Genomic DNA, 24,843 nt, shown 5'->3' with positions numbered 1-24,843 from the left:
TTTCAGTATCTTTCAAAAGCACCACATTAACCCAATACAAACGACAAAGGAATATGAAAAATGGAGAAAAAGAGAATCAATATGAAAAGAGATTAAAGAAATCTGGCACCGAGTGAGCAAAAGAAATCACACAGGCTGCCCCTAGGCAGTTGTGAAATCCTCCCTTTCCCTCAGACACGGAGCAGTTTGAGAGCCCAGCTGCTCATGAAGTTAATAATAAATGGACTGTCTCAGCACTGAATGTGTCGCTGGAACGCAGGGCAGCTCTAGCCAATTCTGATGCCAGTCCCACAGACCCTTCCCCCCTGCAGAGCTGTTCACGAGCAAACTGCTTGCAGACCACAACTAAATCCGTCAGGCAGACACCCAGAGGTAAGAGACTGAGGAAATGCCAGACCACTGCATAACAAAACTGAATGTTAATGGTGTGTAAAACAATGGGCAGCTGGTTGGGAGGGTTTGGAGAAGAGCCTACATGGGGGAAGACTCGTTGCAACTATAGCTATGTCAAATTTTTGTCATGAAACTCCTAAACTTTTGTTGCAAACCAAAGGTTCAAGCTTGACTGGCTAAAGAGCTATGGCATTTAAAAATCTTTCAGCAAATCTGGGCTGAAAAACGGAATGGATGTTGGCTGAGCTTCCAGTGAATGTCAGCAAATGTTGAGTTTCAGCTGAAAACAAGCTGGTTTTCATCCAGAAACAGGTGCAACTTGAGTTTTTAGGCTTGATCAAATGCAGAGTAAAACTCACTGGAACCAACTCATGCATTCCATATAACTTAGAATTAGAAAAAGGATGAATTTTTTGTGCATGCAAAGTCATACAAAGCAAAACTAGAAACTTTGCATGAACTCTGGAGGTCAGACAGGATGGTAGGGCAGGGTGACACTTTAAGAGACAAACTGATTCAGAGAGGCATGAGCTTTCATAAGCAGCAATCTACTTTGCCAAATGCTGTGAAGGGAGTGGCAGAAAGAAAACCTTTTATGTAGAAGGGGAAAGGATAGGGAGAGGGGATGCTGCTAAGAGAGGTAATAAATGAGTTGATTAGATAAGTTGAGATGAACAAGGCAGTTAACACATTGCAGGACACTCAAGTAAACAGCTACTCCAAGTTATAGAATAAAAATCTATAGTCCCTTTTGAGAACATGTTTAATACAACTGAGTTTGTGGATGATTTATTTTCTGAAATCTCCTGGTCAAGTTGGTTTGTAATGGTTTGGTTTTGTTCTATTAATGGAGTTAAAATGTTATTCTGTGGGCTTTTGTGCGTTTCTGGAATTGATGCCATATCAACATCCACTCATATTTTATATAGAGATTGCCTCAACTGGCTGGAGACAGCACAGGGGGACTGGCAGGAAGTGATGGCCTACATGGTGTGGGTGGAGGAACAAAATGCACCCTGATATTAAAATGTTGCTTAGTCCAGTGATGTTCCAGTCTGTGTTGATGAAGGAGCACACCTGTCATCTGGGTTTGTAGCAAGGCCTGATGACTTGGTGAGAATTGGAGTTAGGTAGTCAATTGCTGGAGGGACATCCAAAAATGCTGTAATTGGTACAGCTCAAGTAGAGATCACCTGTATAGAATGGACATTTTCCTAAAGATGGATCACGATCTGATTCCAAAAACAAAGTGGGGTTTTTGTCTGAGTAGAGACTAAGGAAAAATGGAGTACGGACAATTGAATTTGGTCAGATGTTTAGGTAGGGAGTATCCAATGTTTCTTGGCAACTTCTGTTCTGGTGGCTTGACAGATGTCTAACAGAACTATTTCCTGCCTCACTCCCAATCTCTCCCTTATAGATATATTCCTGAGATTCTAAATAAAGTAGGGGTATGAATGAATATTAGTAGTGCTAAAGGTCTGCACTCCAATCAGGAACTCAGGGTGCAGACAGAAGTGCAGTTCTCTGCTATAAATGAAAATGCTGGTAGGCAGCACAGACAGAAGTTACAGAAGACGCTGTGTTTTGAACCATTTTCATCTCACCTCTCATGCAGTGAGGGTTCAGATTTTCACTGGATTGGCCATTTTTGAAGCTGTCTGCAGCTGTGTACTTGTGTATGGTTACAGCTATACGCCACTTTCTGTGGCCAGATCAGGCAAAAATTGTCACTTCTATCTGTGCCCGCTCTGTACCAAGGCACTGAACAAACAAACAATAATGCAATTTCAACCCTGAAGGATTTATGGTTTAAGTAAGCAAGGCTGATTTAAGGATGAAAAAAAGGAAGCTTTAGACCCATTTTACTGATGGGGACTTAGAAAACAAGAGATGCTTTAGTGTTTTGCCCATGATTCTTGAGGAAGATGGTGAAAGAGCCAAACACAGAGCCATATTCTTCCAAGTCACAGTCACAGTCCACTACCTTAACCACAAGGTCACCTATCCACCTACCTATTCATTCATCCATTTAGCTACCTAAACAAAGTAATAGTTTAACTGAAGCAAACAGAAGTTGCTTAGAGCCAAAAATTGTTTTTGTAGAAGAACTGAAGCAGCTTTCATGTGGACTGAACTGCATCTCCTTGCCTCTAGCCCCTAGTACTTACTCAGAAAAAAAATTGAAAGTAAGGCTAGAGTTGCACCTCTGGGGAAACTGGTCTATCTTTGTCTCTCTCTCCGGTTACAATTTCTCCACCTTTCCGTTTGTTGGCTTTTTCTCTAACTGTTTACCCCACTTTCCTTATCCAAGACTGCTTCAAAAAGTACTTTATATATTGCACTTACTTTTTTGTATCAGTCCCTATTCTACCACAGGCATAAGGTTTTCCTATATGGAAATAACAGTGGGCCAGTCTGCCATTCACAATTCATAAGTGGTTTGGGAAAGGATCAGATTACTTCCTTCCGGACTACTTTCATTTTGCATGATTCTGCTCTTCTCACAGTGCCATCCCTGTTTACAAGATGATTGGGAAGCTGGCCTGTAGGCTGGGAAGTCGCATGGCTGCAGTGACATATAGCATCATCCAGGTGAGAAGATTTCTGCATGGTGAGTAGCATGCTCTGAAAATGTCACAATCATGATAATGCTTTCCTCAAAACACAGTAATGGCAATGTCAGTGCCTGAACAGTGCAGTGATAAAATTAGCAAGTAGAGGCAACTCTCTCAGACTGCATAAGGAACCTTGAAACCCTTCAAAACTCATTTCACATAGAATTTCTGTTACTATATCTCTTGAATATGTATGTGTGTGTGTACACATACACACACATAAACACTAAGTGATATGTTGGTGTATGATACTGTAACAACATCTTAGTTTTCGTGGTCTTTTGACACTAACAGCTCCCATATTTTAATGCCCACACGTTGCTCAGATAGTGGCAGACTTGAATGTCTGAGTTCTCCCCATATCAATTGCAGTTAATTCACTGAAGTCAGTGAAATGTCACAGCTGCAAAAATAGTAGGGAAGGAGCAAAACTTAGTGATTTTTTGTTAAATAGTGTCTTCACCAAAAAATGCAGTTTCAGTCATCTTGAAAATATAAGTGAATTCAAGCTGCATTTACTGACTAGTTTTTTCTAGTAAAAATTGAAGGGAGAGGCGAAATTAAGTATGATGGTTGTTCTTACTTTACCCATTAGCCCAAGGAAATGGTTACTGACCCAAGATGTGGAAGAGCTAACTTCAAGTCCATCTTTTTCCTGTAGGGATTTGATTTGAGTTGTCCTACCTCCATGAAGACTATCTTAACAAGAGGCTAATGGGTACTCTGGGGTGGGGTACCCTCCTGTTGATACTTTTTCATTTTTCATAAATTAATTAATTGGAACAGGCACTGATCTCCAGCTGTCCCAAATCTTGTGTGTGTGTACTAACCACCTAACCACTGTCTCTGTGGCTCCATGACTATTTCCATATTCCATGCAAAATGGAACAGGTCCAGTAGGAGAGCTTGAAGGGGTTCACTTTACCTTTTAGCTCTGCGGTTCTGGCGCTCCCCAAAGAAGAGACAAGGGAGAGAATTGACTCCGTGTCTCCCACATCTTCAACAGCCTAACTGCTGGACTATTTGGGTAAAATGGGAACCTCCTTCATTAGTTGTTTTATGAACCTAGCCTGTCTTCCCTTGCTTTTATTACAAATGCAGAATTCCAAACTGTTCAGTTTGGTATTCAAAGGAACATTTTCTTCAACCTGTGAAACAATTTTTGAGTGGGTTGTTTTGGCATGAAGAAACAATACATTTTTATTTCAGATTGATCCAGACCCTTTTTTTCCAGCTTGGCCGCTGACCTGAAGTTTCAATTATTCACACATCTATAAAGAGGAAAATCAGGCCCACAATGGTCAGTCTGCGACTGATTGACAACTGTTTTAAAAGTCTGGATTTCAGGAGTGATGTGTGTACATTTTAATGTCTCAGCAACTTTGGACTACTAACCATTAGTAAAAAGAGCACTAAGCATCAGATGGAAATGAAACTCAGTTGGGACAATTGACTTTCTATTTTGTGTGTATACTGTACCTGGCATGAGGGGCATGCATTACTGATAGCTAATACAATACAGTTAATAATTAATAATTGATCTGAGGCTAAAAGAAACCCAGCAACTCTTCAAGCATGGCGTTATTCTTAAAAAATGCCTAAATCTGGTGTAATTTTTGTCATATAGGTTTCAATTTGGGCCTTCATAATTCCTGGCTATAATATTTTATAGATGCTGATCTGACATGAAACAAGTTCTTAGCAGTCTCTCCCCAAAACTTTCCTTGCAATTAGATTTGGAATGAGCAATTCTTTTCTGGCTTGAAGCACCAATGATTTTATGAGAAGTTGAAATGTCTGAGTGCACTTTTTAACCATTTAATCTTAAAAGAATCCTGTGAATTATACAATGTGCTGCTTCTGAATTTTTGTTTTAATTTTTTTTAGCTTTTTCTGATATTTCTTGGATTTGGGTGTCTTCAAGAGAGGCAGAGGTTTCAGACTTCCAAATGCTGGTGCAGGAAGAGAAATACAATTAGGTTTTGCAATTTCATGAGTTTTTGCTTCCTGCATAACTTTGCAGGGCGCAGGAAGGATCCACAAAAAATAGATTGAGTACTCACCCTAGTTTGCTTCTCCAATTTCCTGTACAGCTGTTCTCTTGCTGTGTCACCTTGGTAAAATAAGAAATCTCTAATCAACCTATGATATTAAACCATTTTAGTGTTTTTTATTCACAGATGCTCATTTCAGGGTTCAGTCTTCTGTGCAGGAAGCTCTGGCCAGTGGGAGACCGATTGTAGCCTTGGAGAGCGCCATCATTACACATGGCATGCCCTATCCCCAGAATTTGAGGTGCGGATTTGATTATTTGATTCTTCTAGTGCAGCAGAGTAGCAAGCTGTGTCTGATAACCTATGGGCCTGTTGGGACATCAAATATAGAAAAATCTGTAAAGTCCCAACAGCTCCCTAGACCATGAAGGGAAACCAAGGGTATGGCAGGCTGGCAAAATATGACCTCTGAAACAAAACACATACCTCTGGGCTTCCAAACACAGAAAGAACATTCTCAGCCCCTAGTTTTACAAGAAAAAATTCTCTCTCTCTGTAGTCCAGAGATTCACTAACTTTTTTCGGTCAACTTTACTAGCAACCAGATCATTTTGTACAACTCCCATCTACATGATCATTGGTGTGTGTGCTCCACAGTAGCTGTCCCTATGCCCACTTTACCCCCCAGTAAGAGCTAACCTGGGATAGCTTATCCCTGAATAAAACAAGTCAAAGCTGCCCTGGTTTAGCTTTCATTTAACATGGGTTAGGAATAGACACTTGAACAGTTACTGTGTTCAAGTACCTGATACATAATAAGTCCCTACCCCAGTTAATTAGAGGCACATGAATTGTTCACAAACCAGCAGTTACCCTGAGGTAAATATAAGATAGATTAGGGAAATTTAGCACTGTTTCATTCCCTGTTTCAAAAATTAAACTGTCTTAATTTAGATGTCACCATAGGGGAAAAGGGGCAGAGAGTCAGTTATTGCAGAGCAGCTGAAATACAGTATGTATATTCCTAAACCCATATTAATTGTGGGTACAGAGGAAAGTTGTGACTTCAGAGTAATTACAGTTTGTATGGAGTAATCCTGGGTCTCTCTGGGAATGTCCTTTATAAGAGGGAGGAAATTAGCCATTTTAGCCTGAAGGCAGGCAAGAGGCAGGACAGATGTGCACTTTATAGACTAACCAAATCAGAGATGCATAAGCTTTTGTAAGCAGCAGTTTACTTCATCAGAGGCTTAGAAGAGACTGCAGAAAGGTGCAAATCTGCCTTACCTTATGTCGTCTATAAACCATGAAGAAATAGTTGGGATCCAATGGTTTCATCTGAGTGCACCTACACATTCATTAATGCGCCTTAGTTACTGAACATTTAATTTAGTACTTGCCTAATGAAGTACTAACTAAAACCGCAGTAAGTAGAGTTACTGCCCACTAGCTCTCGTGCATAGTTATTTTATAATGCTTACTGCACGTTAGCTTAATAACACCACGCAGTAGGCTATTAGCACGGTTTTTGGCCACCGCACTACTATGCGTAATGTGTAGTAAGCGTCTCATGTAGACGTACTGTCTGTTTATTGATAGTTAAAAGAGCAGATACCACAACAATATTTTCCTGGACTCCCTTCCCATTCTGTTGCTGTTCATCTGTACAGAAGAACCCTGCCTCTGCTACCAACCCTTTAATTATCGGTATGCTCCAGATATCTTATTTCTCTGAGTGACAATGCCAAAAATGAAACCAGTTTCCCAAAGGCAATTACCCACATTCTTGTTTAGCCTCCAAACACAGTATCAAAAGGTAACAGTACTGAATTTTCTAATTATTTTATATATGGCCATTGTTTTTCTGTGGCAAAGAACAAACAGTGACCTTTGTTTCTGTGAGAAGCTTGAGGTGACCCGGTGTGGGTATCAAATCAGCCTGGGGGAAAAAAGAACCTTCCCGTACTGGTGTCCTGCTCAGTAAGAAATTATTTAGTTTCACAAATTAATAAATATACAACCTGAAAAGATCAACTTGTAGCTGACTAGTGCTCTGCGTCAGATTGTAATCTTCAGCACTGTTGCTGTCTACATCGAACATCAGGATTATGAGATAAGGAATCTGATTGGCAAAGAGTTTGAATATGGAGATATGTAGTGAAGGAACATTTGCCAGCCAATCTAAAAATGTTCTACATAAACCAACTTTACCCTTCCAAAAGTTCATTTCTACTGAACACCCTAATTTTTTTAGTAGCTGACAGGACTTGGTTTCCAACCTCAGATCTCACTGTACTCCACAGATATAGAAATAGTTACACGTGCACTTTAATGTGCACTTTAATGCATTATTCTATTGTAATATGTATTAAAGTGTCACTAAAAAACATGGGCATTTTCACATGTCCTCTGGGACGCGGTGCCAGTCACTTTAATTAGCAAGCAATGCTAATTAAAAGCATCTGTGTGTCACATGTATCAGCATCCCTGCACAACCCCACACTGAAAAAATGATGGTGGGGCACTTTGAGCCAGGGCTCATCAAATGTGTTTTATTTCAAAGTGCCCCACCACCATTTTTTCAGTGCAGGGGCACACAGAGATGTCAATACACGTGACACGGAAGGTTGCTGGAGCATGTCAGTTTCCGTGCTCCAGCAGACTCAATTAATTGATGCGATGGATCTGCAGCGCATTGGAGCAGACTTCACCCATGTGTATAGGAGCCCACAGTGCTATTCAAGTTAATGTACATTACAATTGGCTAATGCGCATTTAGTGTCACTTAAAACCACGCTATTTAGTTAAGACAGGCTAATGCTCATTTTCCTAGTACCTCACAATGGACGTACTAGATTTAATGTGCATTGACTAAAGTGTGTTAATGCACATGTAGACGCACCTTAACAGAACCAGGTACATGATTATGTGTAATTGCTTCCATAACATACAGATAATTGCTGTTCATTTCCATGATACTTGTCATCAGCTGTTTGGTGGATTGAGGGGCTGGTAAGACATAAGAAATTAAGTTAGTGGAAACAAATCACTTCCATAATCAGTTTGATTTGCCATATATATTTATGCAAATGAGTAACTGCAGTTTAGAAAGAGTTCTTAGTCTCTTCTACAATACTTACCTGAGCTCTCACTTATTACCAAGTCAGCATGGATAAGTGACAATGGGCATATACAATTTACTCATAGGTGACTGGTAGGGAGCACACAGGAGGGCACATGCCCCTCCTGACAGGGCCGTCCCCACCACCGATGCCACAAGCGGCTTCTGCTGGTGCTCGCCAGCTCCATCCCTGCTGGCTTTTGCGGGTGCCCCTGCAGGCTCCAGAGGCACCAGTCATGCATGAACTTACTTGTTCATGAGTAAAAACAGTCATAGCTGGATATTAGGGATGGAAAACAAGTACTAGGACCTCTACTACAAATTAGATTTCCCTCTAGGCTATGAAGAACAGCCAGGCCAGTCAGTCCTTCAGACACTTCCAGAAAACTAAATGTAAACAACATGCTTTTAAGAAGTATAAAACACTGTCAGTTTTGTAATGTGAGATTTAAGGAACTCTATGCCTCTGAGTATTAGGACCAGACTTTTGCTAGCTGAAGATAGCAGGAGAGGAACTACATTTAGCAAAATTTGAGGGGATGATTATTAAAAGTGGGAACTTGGAACCAGTGGCAAAGAGATCTGAGAAAACCTCTCATTTGATCCTTTTCTTTTGCTTCTTGCACTGTGTGTATTATTCCAGTATGGCTAGAAATGTGGAAGAAATTGTGAGGACACATGGATCTGTGCCAGCAACTGTGGGCATTTTAAATGGGAAGATTCACATTGGCCTCAATGACGAGGAACTTCACTTTCTGGCAAAGAGTGAAAATTTAGTTAAGGTATCTCGAAGAGATCTTCCCTACGTTCTCAGCCAGGTATTGTATATAGACCTTGAATAGCATCATATTTTCTTTATAGCAATAATGTACTGTCCAGCATAAAGGCTGGTGGCAGATATATTTCTAAGTCCCGGTGATGTCATATAAAATACCACTTTACTGGTAAACTGGCACAAGTACAGAACATGTTCCTAGTGAGAGTCAAAATCACCGAAGCTAGAAAACCACAGCCACGACATCTTCCCAAAGGAAATAATTTTATTTTGGCTCACAGCAGGAAAATAAGGGCTAGGTAGGAGTACTCGAGAGTACTCATATTGTAGTGTCTGTACTAAAAGATTCTGCTGCCCGTGCTCCAGGAGACTCAATTAATTGATGCGATGGATCTGCAGCGCATTGGAGCAGACTTCACCCACGTGTATAGGAGCCCACAGTGCTCCTATACACATGGAGCATTCATGATGAGAGACTCTTCTTTCCCTTCCAAAAGCATTACAGCTTTTGTGCTGACTTTTAGGCAGAATGGGAATGTCTACTTTGGAACCTGTCATCTGCCAAGATGAGAATCGAGAGACAGTCACATCAGGATACCCAGGAATGGGAACACTGTGCTAAATGAAAGATGCCTGTTATAGAAATGATGGGTCAAATTCTCTGCTTGTGTAAATGCTAACAGCACCATTCATTCCATTTCCATCAAAAGAGAATTTGATCTGATATCTTTCTGACAATAGCAGCCATAATGCTGTCCTTTGGGGAGATGTATTATTTGGTTATGCAACATCTTGTAAGCAATATTGAACAGATTTCCCTCTCATATGTAGTCACACTATTACCAATCATTCTTTTCCTTGTACTAGGAAAATAATACTTTTGTATCCTTTTTATTCATCAGTTCATCACTGTTGCTATCCAATGCACAATCTGGTAGCAGATATGTGCATCACAGAAATTTAAGGGGAAAAGGCTTATGATGTCAGGTTTACACCACAGGTTTTTCCAATATGACTACTAGACTCTCTGCTGAGAGAGGTATGATGCTCTCTATGGTAGACAAGTCTTAGACTACACTTTATTACTCTAGGGAAGAATGGGAAGAGTCAGATGAAACTAGTTTTCTTATATTTGCAACTCAGCTAGTTGTCTTGCCTCATACTGGGTGAGTCTACGCATCCATTTGATCCAAGATCAGTTTACTTGCAAGTAAGCTACAGGGATGTGGGAGCACTTTTGCTGTTTCCTGCCCAGGGGGCTGCCTACTGCCAGGGTGGGGACAATGTCCCCCTGCCTCAGCAGCAGGGAGCTGCCAGCCCTGGCTCCCTGATTGGGGCAGGGGACTTGGAAAGAGCTGCAGGGGAGGGGAAATTTCCTGCCCGGCCAGGGACCCGCTACTAGCTGCCCCCTCAGCAGATGGGGCAGGGGGCTGGGACCTGCCCCACACCTGCATATCCTTCCAAGCCCCATGCCTCGATCACCTGATTGGGGCTCATAGCTGGGACCTGCCTGTGAGCAGGACAGTTCCCAGCCCCTGCTCCATGATTACGCAGAGCTGAACGGGGAACAAGCTCCCCAGCCTGTTCCTCACCTGGCTGTGCAATCACAGAGCTGGGCAGGGAACAGGCTCTCCAGCCCCTGCCAGAAGGGAGCTCTGAGTGCCAGCTCCATGGTTGCAGGGCTGACTCTGGGAGATAAGGATCTCTCACCCCAAGCCCTGTGACCACAGAGCTGGTACTGGGAAATCAGGATCTTCCCTCCCTCTGTTGCCTGATCACGATCTTGGAGCGAGGGGCTTGGAGCTCCCTGCTGCCAGGGCAGCATGACTTAATTCCTTGCCCAGGATCTGGTGGCAGAGCCCCACCTGCAGCAGGCGGCTCCAGGGGGCAGGGAGCAATCTCCTGCCCCCTGGTGGCTGGCTGACCGGGAGCAGATTTGTTCCCAGGCAGGCATCTACATCAGTACTACTGCGCAGTAACTACTCGCAAGTAAATTTGCTACTTGCATTTGCAGGTAGCAAATTTATTTGCGATTACCAAGGTTTACTGCACAGTAAACATGTGCATGTGTAGATGCACATGCTTACTGTGCAGTAAACTACACTACTTTGCAGTAAAGTGTCTCATGATAGTCCCAACCCTGGCCAGGAGAGGTAAGATAGTGTAAGATAGACTCCTGTATACCCATTTAGACTTCTTCACACCTACATACGCTCACTCCCATGGCAGAAAACCCACATTAGTGTAATTCACTTACTGAGATGCCAGAAGATCCAGCAATCCCCCCCTCCCCGCCCCCCAAGCATAAATGCCTAGATAAACAGGATAGAGGCTGGCTCTACCAAGAATAGCAACAAGCATTACCAACAAGAATACGGACGCAGCTTACATTTATATCTTTTTTCACATTGTGGATAAGTTACATTCAAAGAGACTCAACTACACTTAAGAGCTGTGTCTTAATTTATGCTCCTGTTCTTAGTGACTGCTAAGGGAGAGTATGGATTATGACTGACTGTTCCATGGCAGGGCTCATCCGGTGGTACTACTGTCTCAGGGACCATGATTGGAGCCCACAAAGCAGGAATCCACGTGTTTGTGACAGGAGGGATAGGAGGGGTCCATCGTGGAGGAGAGATAAGTAAGAGAAACACTGCACCTCGCTTTGTCTCTTTGTGGATGAATGAATATTAAAGTTTTATTTGTTTGCCTTCTTTCCTGATTAGTTTTCACAGTCCCCCCTGTAGCCTGCTGAGAGAAAGAGTAGAACTCTCACTTCTTCCTTACTCCATAGATGGGGGTTAATTTGTCCTAAGACTTTGAGCGCACCATGGTTGGTATCTATGGCAAAAGGTTTGACTAATATGCTTCTCAGAAAAAATACACCTCCCTCCACTGGTCAAGGAAATCCTGCTAGGAAGAGAATGATAGTTGCTGCTACTGTGGTTTTAGCCCTATGGTCAGGGCCTCTGATGTTGCACTTGGCTCTCTCTCCAACTCCTCCTTTCTACAAGGAAAAGGATGTAAAACCAAGACCATGATCCTATGAAGTCACAAAAATCCCATGGCATTTTTGTAAGCCATGGGGTGTTACTTAGTTATCATGTTCTGGCCAAAGTCAAAATTTAGTACAGTATACTCTACCTACCTAACATTTGCACTGCACTTTTAATTGAATACACAATATTCTTCTTTTTCTTCCCTTCCATTTGCTAAGCTCTGGTGTAGTGTTGCAGTGTTTTGTTAAACAGCTAGGAAAGGACACAGCAAAAGCCGCATTTCAGTCAAACACCAATGAATTCCTCTGTTTGTACCATATCTGAAATCCTGATGAATTAAAAGAATGGTATAAATATCAGCTATGAGCTTATGAACTCTCAAGTACAGAGACTACCCCCAAGTAAGTAGGTAACACAAGACATTTTGGAATGAAACTCAGTCACCAACACAATGGCTACTTGTCTTTTAACAGCTATGGATGTGAGCACTGACTTGACAGAGCTAGGCCGTACTCCAGTAGCTGTTGTTTCCGCAGGTGTCAAGTCTATTTTGGATATCGGTAGGACACTGGAATTTCTGGTAGGTAGCACAAGCTGATATATGGGCTGCTGAAAATGAAAGCAGAGAGCACTGAACCTCATTCTCATTTTTGCTACTAACTTGCTGTATAGCCTTGGGCTAGATTTACAGGAGTAGCTAGCAAGTATGGGTGCCTAAATTTTGTACCTGTTCGACACCCTAAGGGGGCTTGATTTTCAAAAGCTGAGTGTTCAGCACTGTCTGATATACCAGGACCCAGATTCTGAACTATGATTGAAGAACGATGGCCAACTGAGGATACTTTACCTCCACTGCCCATACACTCTAACTTTAGCAAAAACTAAAATAAACTCAAAACTAAAATGGGAGGAGTAGCGTCATAGCGGTGCTCAGAATGATGCAGTATTTAAGGTTGCACTCACAGTCCAACAAGGCTCGTACTTCACAGGGTGGCTGGGAAATACATGGCATTCTAATAACCTATGGCGTCCATTTATATTTTTGCCAGTTTATAATTCAGAATAATATCTCAGAATGGTTACTGGTCCTTTGAACCAGGAAAAGATCCAGGCCATTTACCAGATGGGACAGGATCCTTTGAGCCTGTCATTGTTTCGGATGGGGTGTGACACTGACCCTTCTTGGTCCCTCTGACTGCACCCTCTTGAAGCTCTCGCTTTCTGGGTGGAATCCCAGGTTTATCCTACTCTTACACCAGGTAATAGATATATGAGGGTTGTTTACCCCATTGGTCTGACTGAGCTTCAGTGCCAGCATGAGTTCGTGACCAAGGTTAATACAGTAATGCCAAAGCACCCTTCTTCAGCCAAAGAACTGTTTCATCTTAACAGTGGGAACACTGTATAAACATGAAACAAAAGACTTTGAAACTCACAGTAGGTCTGCTTTATGCAAACCATACCCACAGGCTTAGATTGCAGGGTCTCTTTATGTCAGCCCATTACTTGGAAATAGAGGACTCCCACACTTGGTAGAAACTTTTTAACTCTTTAAGGCCTTTCCCCTCTCTTGGGTCCCAGAACTGGCAAAATGAGCTGTGTGTGTACCTTGGCTGAAGCCAAGGATGTGGGATCTTCACAGTTCATTGTCAATGTGAATACTGCTATCTGCATTTCTGTCGAGCAGCATTCCCTCTAAGATGTGCAGGTGTGCTCATGCCACGCAGCCAGGCCTGCCTGCGCGGCCACGCACATCATGCAGCTTAGAGGGAACGCTGCTGTAGAGCCTGTGTCCCTCTTTGCTAGACATTGTATGAGCACGGAAGCAACATACATTTACTGCCCCAGAGACTATATACATTTTTTCTTACTAGCCTGCAGAGCTTACTCTGAAATATGTTATAGGAACCTATTTTCCCACTTCCTATTTGCTTTTCCAACTGCCTGCTGTTAAAATAAACCAGCATACCAATATGGTAAAATATCCCAATAATTTGGTCACTGCATAATCTGCATAAATTGTGGCAGGCGACTGCAAACATGACACAATTTCAGCCATCCCAGAACAGTCAATCCCTGATAACCTTATCTTCTTTGCCAACAGTGTCTCACCTGCTAAGTTCTAAGGCCATCCAGAGTTTGCCTGCACAGTTGCTGTCACCTGATTTGTTGACTTAAACATTGCTGCACAACACTGAGAGTAGAAATGAAGGTGTATAAAAGGAACAAAACTCGTAGTGAAGCAATTCATAGCAGGGGCAGGTGGGAAAATAATCATTTTTGTGGTTCTGCTGATGAGCTTGTTGCATCCTCTTTACTGTTGAAGGAAACTCAGGGTGTCTGCGTGGCAGCCTTTGGTGAGTCAAGGGAGTTCCCGGCCTTCTTTTGCCGCCAGAGTGGCTTCCAGGCTCCGTACCAGGTGCAGAATGAGGAGGAGGCTGCCAAGCTCCTTGGTGAGTTCTCAGTGGAGAAAGGACCAAACCTTGATGTTTAGACGTGGACTGTGAGATAAGGGTTTGCAAAGGTCACTGGGCTTGAATGAAGTATTGGTCACTGTGTAGCAAATGTCACTGTGCTTGAATGGTCACTGTTCAGCAAAGGTCACTGTGCTTGAATGCTAGGGTTATTTGACCCCAGCAGTCTTTTCTGCCCAGAGCAGGGGGGCTGGACCTGATGATCTCACAAGCTCCTTTCCAGCCCTAAACTCCTGCGAATCCATGAAAAAGTACTCTCTCTTGTCTGAAGATGAGGCTGCCCAGAAAAATGCTCTTTCTGCTACTTACTTTGAAGGTAAACAGTGAGAAAAAGGTCAGTCTTTCCACCGAATCAGTGGAGCAAAAGTCACACATGCTGACTGGGCATTCAGCAAATAAATCATGGTCATATATTTTGCTTGCACTGGGGGACCTAGCAGGGAATCAAGTGACCCCTTGTTTAAAAAAAAAAAAAAGTCTCTCAGCTCCTGCAAGGAAAATCAGACTGGCCATCAAAAAAACTGAGAGGCAGGGTCCCTTTTCCTCTCAAAGATAGACTCAAAAGTCTAGAGTTGCAAGCTGAATGCTGAAAGCAATTCCCTGTTCCAGCCCCATATCAGAGGAGAGTAGTGGCTATGGCACTGCATGTTCCCTATCTGTCTCAAATGCCTTGTTGCTTTCCAGTTCCATTGCATTATTCAGCTCACAGGGACTCACTAACACCTTATCCATTCACCTTCAGCCAGCACCTTGGCATTGGGCCTAAGTAGTGGAGTGCTAATTGCTGTGCCCTGCCCTAAAGAACAAGCTGCTTCAGGGCAGATTACTGAACATGCCATCCAACAGGCTCTGAAGGAAGCCAGGTGAGAAACACCACAAACTCTGTTCTTATTTTGTTCCGGTGTTGTGATAAATTAAAGATTTCCATGGACTTACCAGAAATACCAGCTCTTTGGCATGGCCTAGAGAGAGAAGTGTTAAAAGAGAAACAGCATCAATTTAAGAAAATTAAGTGTCCTTTTCTCCTCCCCTAAATCAGTAACAAAATTTAGGGGCTGGATGAGGAAGCACAGAAATATACAGTGCTATGTGGACAAGGGAAACCTGGAGCCCTGGGCACAGTTCTTCACAGCTGTTAAAAGAGGAACTAACTTTTGCTTTAAAAATCAAAATTGAGTGGACATTTCTACATGTATATTTAGACTGTGTTGCAGATCAGGGGTGTTTAACTACTATTGCTATGCTTAACTCACCACATTGCCACAAGGACTTTGATAGTGCCCAGGTCTTTACATCACATCCCACAAAGACTATAGTGGATATTATATCCTTAATCTTAGATTTAAGTGAGCCCTGAACATGATTTTCAGTGTGGCTCTATCCATACTGAAGCTTGTTTACTGGGTGTTTGCTGTGGGGTATGGAACTGAATAGATATCTTCTCTGTTTAGTAACCAGCCCATCCACTCGGATCCCCTTCCAGCTCCATTCTTATCTACAGGCATTTTCTTGTCATTTGCAGGTCAAAAGGGATCATAGGAAAAGAACTCACTCCCTTTGTGCTACAAAGAGTGCATGAACTGACGAGTGGAAAATCACTGGACTCCAGTATCCTTTTACTAAACAGAAAATAGACAGGAAAAGAACCCCTAAAATCATATTTCATACTGACCTCAACATCTCCACAGATATGCTGACCCAAAATACTGTCCCTCTAATTATGATCCATCAAGAAAAAATACTCTATTTCAAAGTAGATTCATGTACAAAAACATCATTAGGCTTTCTATTAATGCTCTTTCTGTCTCCCCTCATTTTTGTATTAGAAATGAGTGTGGCTGTGACAGCAGATGTTCAAAAAGCCCAAGAAAATATACCACACCCCACACCCTGACTCTGGATATCCTTATATGCAGCTGGAACACACAGGAGTATGGATGACCATTCCTCAGTACAGGTCCCAGCTCCCCATTGCCGTGTGCAGTCATCAACATTAGTGCAAAGTGAAAAGAGAGTGGGGTTACAATGCTACCAGAGGAGAGGAAGGCAGGTTCAGTAGCTACAGGGTGTAGGTTGTAGCTGTGTTGATCTAAGGACATACGCAGACAAGGCCCTTTGGGTAAATCTGATATCTTTTATTAGACCAACTCAAGTAGTTGTAAAAATTCTTCTTTGCAAGCTCTTGGGTTTAAACACCCATTGTCAGGCTGAGGAAGCATCTGCAGCTGGTGTGTGTTCTTCCTGGATGGAAGGAATAGAGAAGCCAGAGGCTGGTATGCATGCAAGAAAGCCAGTCAGTGAAAATGTAAAGGTTCAGTAGCTAGGCAGTTAATCTGGGGTGTGTGAGGCCCAGGGAGATTTATCCTCTTGCTCTCATATCTCCTGTACAACCTCATCAGGGACCATATCCTTAAGGATATTTAGGCACCAAGAGAGGTGGTTTGGTACCTTGTGGCCAGGGACAGACGTTACACATAGTGCCCCCTGCTCCTGGCCTGAGCAGCTGCAGGCATGTGCCTGCATTGCCTCAGTCCAGAGAGCATGTTTGCCTGGTTACAAACCAGTTCAGCCTAGGCAGGTTAGACTAACTTGCAAAGGTTGAATCTGTTCAGGCTCCAGCTTTTTGAATGTCCCTAGCCCATGGGATTATCTGGACCCCCTAGGGGTTTTGCTCCTAGGGAACTAAGTAGATGAGACTTAAACAAATCCCATTAGGCACAGCCTATGAGCTGCCTGCCTGGCTTCTTAGGTAAAGTTGTCTTTGAAAGCCTGGCTATTGGTATCTCTCTGTTTCAGTTTCTCTGTGAAAACAGGATCATTGCAGGGAGAACTGCCTGAAAGGCTAGGAATCATTTGCATATTATGGTGTTCTGGTTTAAATGCTATAAACAGAGAGGTGCCAGGCAGAGGAGAATCAGGTCTCTGGGGCCCCACAGTGTCACTGCACCAGTCTGTCCTTCCTATTCTTACTCAGTTAAGGAAAAAAGTTTCTTCACAGCCCAATTTCTTGTGGTTCGTTTTTTTAAAAATAAAATCTATTTAGATATTGCTCTGGTTCAGAACAATGCCAGAGTGGGCAGCCGTATAGCTGTGGCCCTGGGAAAGCTCAAGAAAGCCCAAGGGAAGGACAAGCTGCCTCAGAGTGGGAGAGCAACTGCACCCCGGCCAGTGAGTTCCATGTATATAATGTCTGTCCACTAACCATTATATTGCTGAGCTTATGCCAGCCCTCCAAAAGATACCCACCACAGTGGTCTACTGTGGCCAAATACCATCCTTTCTTCTCTGAACACCAATGACTCCCTTCTCCCTCTTCAGTTCTTCCAGGTCCTTTATTTACATTTCCTTTATTCCTTTTTTCTTCCCCCTTTACAAAACCTTTTCAGAGCTGGAGTCTTCAATGAGGAGCACTAGCACGGGGCTAGTTCCTCAGAATGGATTCCTAGGGCATCAGCTCAGGTTGCATACAAATCCCTTAAACATCTCACCTTGCTTTCACATTCTACCTTTCCCCCAGATACAGCCTCTCTCCTGAGAGCTCCCAGCACATATCTTCAACTTAGTTGCTATCAATGCAATTAGTTTGAATGTATGCATCTATCTCTGGAGTGAGGAGAGAAAGAATAAGTATGATGAGATTCTGGGGTAAAGAACTCTAATGAACATATTTAAATTAGCCTCTTTACTTATGCATGCTAAAACCAGAAGTGAGGCAGGACATCCCAAACAAGATACACTAACATCTTTATATCACATTACACCATCATGTCTACTTTATAAGCCGTATACTTTACAGAAAAGCTACTTTAGCAAAAGTTTAGAGAGTTGCAAAACCTCTGAATAATACTTACTATAATACTAGCTGCACACACTATCAAAGTCTGATAGTGTCTGCTAACACTAGAAAAAGAGCTCAGTGTTTGCCTAGGCATTTGGGTATTTTTCCCTTTTGAGTGATGTTAACCTCCCATTTCTAGTCCTAGCAAATCATGCAATATCAGGTCTTAATCTTGTCATTGGCCAAAGGTTGAATATTGCCTGAGATTGAATATTTTCTGGTAGGGTCCACTGATTAGGGCAGTTATTAAGAAAGCATTCCCTATATTAAGAGAAGGAAGGAAATATTTCTCTAACACACTGATTTTTTAATGGCAACTTTTGAAGTTTAACATTTTGGAAATGGCTTGAATAGAGATGGCCAGAATGAAGTAGGATGGCACGATACGTAGGATCTAATGTAGGGCCTTGCTGAATCATATGGCTATCACCTGGTGTGTATGGATTGGCATTTTTGTGTGTATGGATGTGGGTCTAACATCTTGCTGCATGGCACTTATCCTTCTCTTTGGCTTGATAACAGTAAGAATACAAAACAGATTTTCCACTCTTTTCAAATAAGATTGTATGGAACAGTTGTTTGCTCTGGCCTGTTTAAATTCCTAGATAAGTTTGGGTCTTCACATTGATTTGCATCTATTTTAGAGGGTGGAAGGAGGTTTGACAAGAACAAAGAAAACATAGCAGTTCTTCTTTCAAATGTTTTCTCCCACGATTTTTTTCTCCACTTCTTCAAGGTGGTCATCGGAGGCACCAATGTCGACTTCATAGCCAAAGCGAGGAATGCCACCATGCTGGTACTGTACCTACAGTGCTCTTAGGCACTACCATTGTCAACAACTTTCATAGGAGCTCCAACCAAAGAAATGTGTGTGTGTGAGTGTACAGTGTATCTGTCTATAGAAATGCAGAGTGGTTACAAAAAACACTTCTGTATATGGAGGGGAGGTAAGTGTTGTGTTTGTGCACGCCGATGTAACTTGTGTATATGGTGTCTGGACTCACCTAATGATCTACTCTGACCTGCCTTCAAGTTAGACTCAGTGCAATTCTAGGTACAAGGCATAAGAGTACCAAGTTATCACCTTTGTGCTATCTTAGGGCCATCTGGGGATGACTCTGAGCCCAGGTATATAAGTTAAGGCTCAGACTTAAGCTCACCTGTCCCAAATTCTAAAGGTCTCTTCTAGCAGAACAGCTGGAGCATGCAGATCACGTTCACCTTTTCCCTAGTCATATCTAATGTGCCAGGAGCTGACAGGGCAGGGTGAGGACCATGGAACAGCTCTGCTCTGAGTTTTATATTACCCAGATTCATGTTGGGGGAACTCCTGTCTGTGACAACAAATTTCCCCTTTCAGTGGCAGTGGTGTTACAGTTACAGCCAATCCGGATGTTTGTTTGGCTTAAATAACGTGGCTGTAGATGGGAAATCAACTTCATTTATACCTGATATGAAGTTGTAGCTGTCATCACTATCAGGCACTCTTTCTCTCACTTGTATTTTTAAAAGAAATGACTCAGGAGGTTTGACTGAAGGTATGGGCTACTTGCACAAGTTACCACAAGATCAGCTAGAAGGGGTGACAATCAAATTGTCTGGTATTCTGCAGTAACTGCCCATGTGCCCTGCAGTAAAAACATAAAAACACTGTCATCAAGAGGGAAATGATCTGGCAGTTGCCACAGGTAAGAGCATGCACATTGGCGATGACTGTGGATCTCCCAGCACTCCATAAGTTCAGACACTAGTTTACCTCAAAGGTAGTTTATTCACATAAACATACCAGGGAACAGAACTGTGACTTCTCCATTTCAGTTCACATCTGCTTGTCTTTTTAATGCATAGGCAAATTTAATTTTTTTTTGATGTACAGGCAGTAACATATGGTACAAATGAATGTGATTTTATGCACGAACATGTTGAAATTAAGTGGGACTGCTGGTTGGGCTCTTTAAAAGCAAAGTGTCACATCTTCAATTACTATACATGTGTTAGGAGGCCAGAGAAAAAGTCATGCTCTCAAATACAGTATTCTGCTCTTGTCCCTGTGAAATAGGGAATGAACTGCTAAGAATATCCAGCATCAGTAGTTAAGGAGAATGAACAAAGTGGTTTCTTAAATTCACATTGCACAGAAAAATAGCAAAACATGGTGTGGTGTCATATATTGTTTAGAGTCACCTGTAGAGCTGAAGGTCTGCTCCTGAGAATACTTAACTGCTGGTCCCCTTCAGGAGCTGCAGAGTTTAGTTCTTACCTGAGGAATACAAACCACCTTGACAAAAAGGAGGACAAAGGCCCTCAGCTGGGGATGAAATCAGAGTCCCTATCAGTTCTTTGAAAAACTTCCCTGTGCCCACAGACAGCACCTGCATTTATCTTGAAAGTGTCTACGCCAGATTCCTATCTCAAAAAACAGAATACAGCTCTGTGATAATGAGACAGACCCAAGAGGCATCAGTAAAACTTTTTCAGTTAGTGTCTGAAAAGATCCAGAGCCCACTCCAGACAGAGCCATCCCTTTTGCTGTGAAAAGAAACTACTCGTTCCTGCTTAACACAGTCATCCACGCCTACTACTTTATAGACATGTATTCCTCTCAGTTGCTGTTCTCCTGTTGAACAGTAGAGGGTGACTTATAGCTAATTCTCAGCACAAACTGATGGTAAAGGAACTGCAGGGATGATACAGGATTTTAGAACAGTACCAGGAATCTGAAGTGCTTATTACTTTTCACTGGGTTAGAAGAGAAGGATAAAATAATGAGGGAAGAATGAGGAGCATGAACACTTGTGATAATTTTGCTGAAGTCAGTTATGATATCTATTTAAACAGGACTGTGTATAATGGAACTTGTGCTTGTTGACTGACTTCATAAATATCATAGATTTTAGAGTCAAAAGGGACCTGTTAGATCATTGAGTCTGACCCCCTGCCCTGGGCAGGAGACAGTGATGGGGTCAGATGACCCCAGCCAGGTACTTGTCCGATCTCCTCTTAAATACCTTACAGATTGCTTTAAAATTAAAATTAAAAGAGTCTAGTCTTCAAAACAGTATGTGTGACCTGCTCAAATTAATAACCTGGTTTTAAACTCCTGGACAGGGTTTTCTTTTTTGTTTTGGCAGCATCTATTGTGGATAGTGGCGTTCAGGATTAAAATACTCGTGCTTGGTACTTTGGAACCAATCAATCGCTGTGGGAAGGCGGCTATGTGATGCTTACTGCATTCACGTGAAATTAAGCATGGACAAGGAAAAGAAATAGAAAATCTTTACTCCTGGCAGCAATGAAAGCAAGTAGGGTCTTGCAGGTACCATTAACTAATTAACCTATGATCCAGGTGTAATAAAGCCAAGGGCTATAGTGAATGAAGGGCAACAGCTAATGGTGATGAGAGAAAGAGACAGAGAGGATGTCCAGATACCAATTATAAAATACAAGCAAATTGCCCATCATGAATGACAGAGGGGGGACAAAGGGGGTGCTGCCATCCAGTGCCCTGTGGTGTTGCTGCTCCACCTCCGGCCCTGTGCGTCCCTGCGTCCAGCCCAGTAGGATCCCCCCCACCACTCTGTGTGCAGCCCCATGTGCTCCCCCCAACCTCCTGACACTTCACCCCGCACCACCGCCAGCTCCCAGGCATGGGGAGCAGGGAAATTTGCACACAGCAGTGGCCACCAACACCCAGTGCCCCACGCTGCCACCAGTCCACGTCCAGCCACACACAACATCCCTCGCCTCTCTCTGCCTCCCCTCCGTCTGTCCTCCATCCCTCCCCACTGCTTCCCTCTTGTCTGCTGGCTGTTGTCAGGGCCAGGTGGTGGCAACAGGGGGATGGGGGAGGCACAGAGGCAGTGGGGGGGGCACTGCCGCCAGAAACCCCCATTCCCCGTCTTGCTCCCCTCTCTCCCTCCCTTGCTCCCCTCTTCCCCACAGCCTCCCCCTCCCTGCCTGGGAGGAGGGCAGGGATGGAGTGCCACTATCCACCATTCTGTGCCACTGCTGCCTGCCGGGGGGGAGGGAAGCTTGCCTTGTCTCCACCGCTACCACCCCACGCCACCACTGCATCCAAGGGGTGGCCTCCCCCCTCCCCCCTGGCCCTGCTCTTTGGAGGCGGAGGCAGCGCAGCGTGCTGGTGGCATGGTGCTGGCTCCCCTCCCCCCCCCCATTCCATGCCCTTCATCATGGTGGCACTCCGTCGTGCCAGTCCATCTCCACCGTCCCCTGCTCCCCCCTCTGCCGGGGACGGAGTGACATCATGATGGTGGGGATGAAGCTGGCCAGTGTCACCATTGCCTCCAAGGAGCAGGGCGGGAGGGGATGCCACCCTGCTGTGCCAGTACATCCCCACTCCATCCCCTCATGGCAGCACTGTGCCATATGTGTCCATCTGTGTAGAGCACTCTGATTGGTTGTTTCAGCTCCCAAGACAACCAATCAGAGTGCTCATAAAGCATTAGGGACAGACAGACAGACAGACTAAGGCTTTTATTATATTAGGATTTTCACTCTGTTTCAACTTAGCTGAGTGTTTCATTATGATCTGTGTCCAGTGCTTCTCTGTGACTAGGTGAGATTTTGACCATTGGCCAAATCCTTAGGAAACAATATTACCATATTTTTTACTTTCCTCCCACGACATGTTGCAGAGTGGAGCAATGCTGGGGGAGAGGAAGGAGAGAGCAATATTTTTAGATAGGCCCAGTACAACAGAAAACATAAGCCCATCATTGATGGGACATGAAATCTGGCAGTGTTTCGCACAGGAGGGAAGTGCTAGGACAGTTTTTTAAATGCCACAAAATAAAATGTGGTTAAAAAAAAAAAGAGCCAAAGATGTAAAAGCACGAACGGATCAGAATGTTGTCTGGGGGTGGTCATTGCCACGGGCAAAAAGAGTATCTGTTGCTAGGTAAATGATGTGGAAAAGGCAACATTTTCTGTCTTCCTTTTTAAATAACTGAATATTTGTGTGTTACAAGACGGTACTGTAAGTGAATTACAAGACGGTATGATAAGTGGATTCACAAACTCTATGGGTAAATAAGCAAATGAAAGTAGTAACATGTAGTAATGCAGAATAGTAACAATTTATAGCTACTAGCTTATTTTCCAGATTCTAGCGCACATAGTACCCTAGAGATTTAAGAGGTAAGCTAGTAGCAGATAGAGAGTCGGGTGACCAAGTACTCCAGGAGGAAAGGTGATCTTGTACTTAAGACCTGGGATTGGAATTCAGGACATCTGGTCCAATACCTTGAGGCCAGGTACAGACATTACACCTTTACCAGTATAAGTGATCAGAAACTGGTTTATACCCATAACAGAACAGAAGTTCGGCACACACAGACTAGTTTAAAAATGGTGGAATCTGGTTCAGGATTTGCCCCCCTCTAACAAAGGGCAAATGTGTATTCTGTTCATGAGTCTGCTACAGACTTACCCTCCTGTCTCTCATTTTCCAGTCGGTAAAATGGGGATAATAATAATTCTTTCTTCCTGCTCTTTGTCTGTCCTGCCTAGACTATATTAGTATGGGCCCTGATCTCTGTGGAATTGTTTTGTGGACTTATTCAGCAAAATAAGTTTGGAACTGTGCTTTAGTGGTATTTTAATTTGCAGTTCAGACGATATGTTTGTCATTTGTCCTTATTTTATATGTGAGTAGTTCAGCAGCTAAACCTATCTTCCCATGTGTACTGCCTAGCCCCACCTTAATTTTTAGATACTCTTTTTTGAGCTATAGCACGACGGTTCATTTCTTGACAACTGCTGCAGCTATTTTGCATGGATAGTGTTCTGTATTGGGAAACTGTGTATCATGTTATATATTCTGTTTTGGGAAGTATTTCCCAGAACATGGAAAATTGGATGTGTATTAAGTATCATGTACTGGCTATGTTTTCTCTCTCTTAAGTGTCTGGTTCACATCAAGGATGAGTTTACTAATCCTCTCTGAGTTGTTATATTTCCATTAGTCAGTAACAGTAATAGGCTTGTACTTGTCTAAAGGATAAAAGACTATTTCTCTCAGGCAATGGAATTACATCCTGAGCTTGTGGGGTAGGAGACTGTGCTTTGCGCTGTGGTTGTATTGTAAGGTCAGCTGTTTGAATGATTACAAATCTGTAATCTGGTGAAGCAGTGTGGATAAAACAAGATATTCTGTTCCTGTCTGTGATTTAGTGTGTGTGTGCGGGGGGTGTATCTTGCCAACCTCTGAGAACTCTGCCCTGTCTCCAAAGAGTATCCAAGAGTGGGGAGAAAACCGAGGCAGGGAAATGTGTAGAGATATTTTATTCTTTTGTCTCACTTGCGTCTTTATTGTTCCAGCTAAAGTAAAGAGCTATATGCTTCAATTATTGTGTGCCCCTGAAGAGATGAATTGTAAACCAGAGTGCTCATGAGTCTGGGTCTCTGGGAAATGGTGTGCCTGAGCAACAAAGGAGTCTGCAAAAGCCAGCACTGGCTCTGCAGGAGGGCTAGAGTAGCAATGCTTCTGGTACCGTTTCTGTGAAGGGCTGACAGACAGATAACCCAGGCACTGGAAGTCTGACAGCAGGGCCAAAGAAAAGGAGTGTGTTGGATTGTACTCAGAGCATGGGAAACTTAAGAGCACACAGAC

At 43.1% G+C, this 24,843-nt stretch overlaps 1 protein-coding gene across 5 annotated transcripts in view; it reads left to right on the top strand.

Moving 5' to 3' along the window:
* Positions 1–266: 266 nt before the first annotated feature.
* LOC109316531 (pseudouridine-5'-phosphate glycosidase-like) overlaps positions 267–24,843 on the top strand; it is a 41,691-nt gene continuing 17,114 nt past the window's right edge. Inside the window, exons 1-11 of one of the 5 annotated variants that reach the window (XM_019544696.1) lie at positions 267–372; positions 2,904–3,007; positions 5,192–5,306; positions 8,770–8,944; positions 11,431–11,542; positions 12,374–12,480; positions 14,227–14,353; positions 15,117–15,237; positions 15,897–15,982; positions 17,418–17,542; positions 18,949–19,008. In XM_019544696.1, coding sequence (XP_019400241.1) covers positions 2,923–3,007; positions 5,192–5,306; positions 8,770–8,944; positions 11,431–11,542; positions 12,374–12,480; positions 14,227–14,353; positions 15,117–15,237; positions 15,897–15,982; positions 17,418–17,542; positions 18,949–19,008 — 1,113 coding nt within the window. In that variant the 5' untranslated portion in view covers positions 267–372; positions 2,904–2,922. Of the gene's footprint in view, positions 426–2,902; positions 3,008–5,191; positions 5,307–8,769; positions 8,945–11,430; positions 11,543–12,373; positions 12,481–14,226; positions 14,354–15,116; positions 15,238–15,896; positions 15,983–17,417; positions 17,543–18,948; positions 19,009–24,843 lie in introns of those variants that run through there. The other 4 variants (XM_019544700.1, XM_019544698.1, XM_019544695.1 and 1 more) reach the window with 4 other exon arrangements.

This window comes from Crocodylus porosus, unplaced genomic scaffold (assembly GCF_001723895.1).
Source record: "Crocodylus porosus isolate Cpor-Errol unplaced genomic scaffold, CroPor_comp1, whole genome shotgun sequence".
Lineage (NCBI taxonomy): Eukaryota > Metazoa > Chordata > Crocodylia > Crocodylidae > Crocodylus > Crocodylus porosus.
This window is presented reverse-complemented; position numbering and strand designations above follow the sequence as displayed.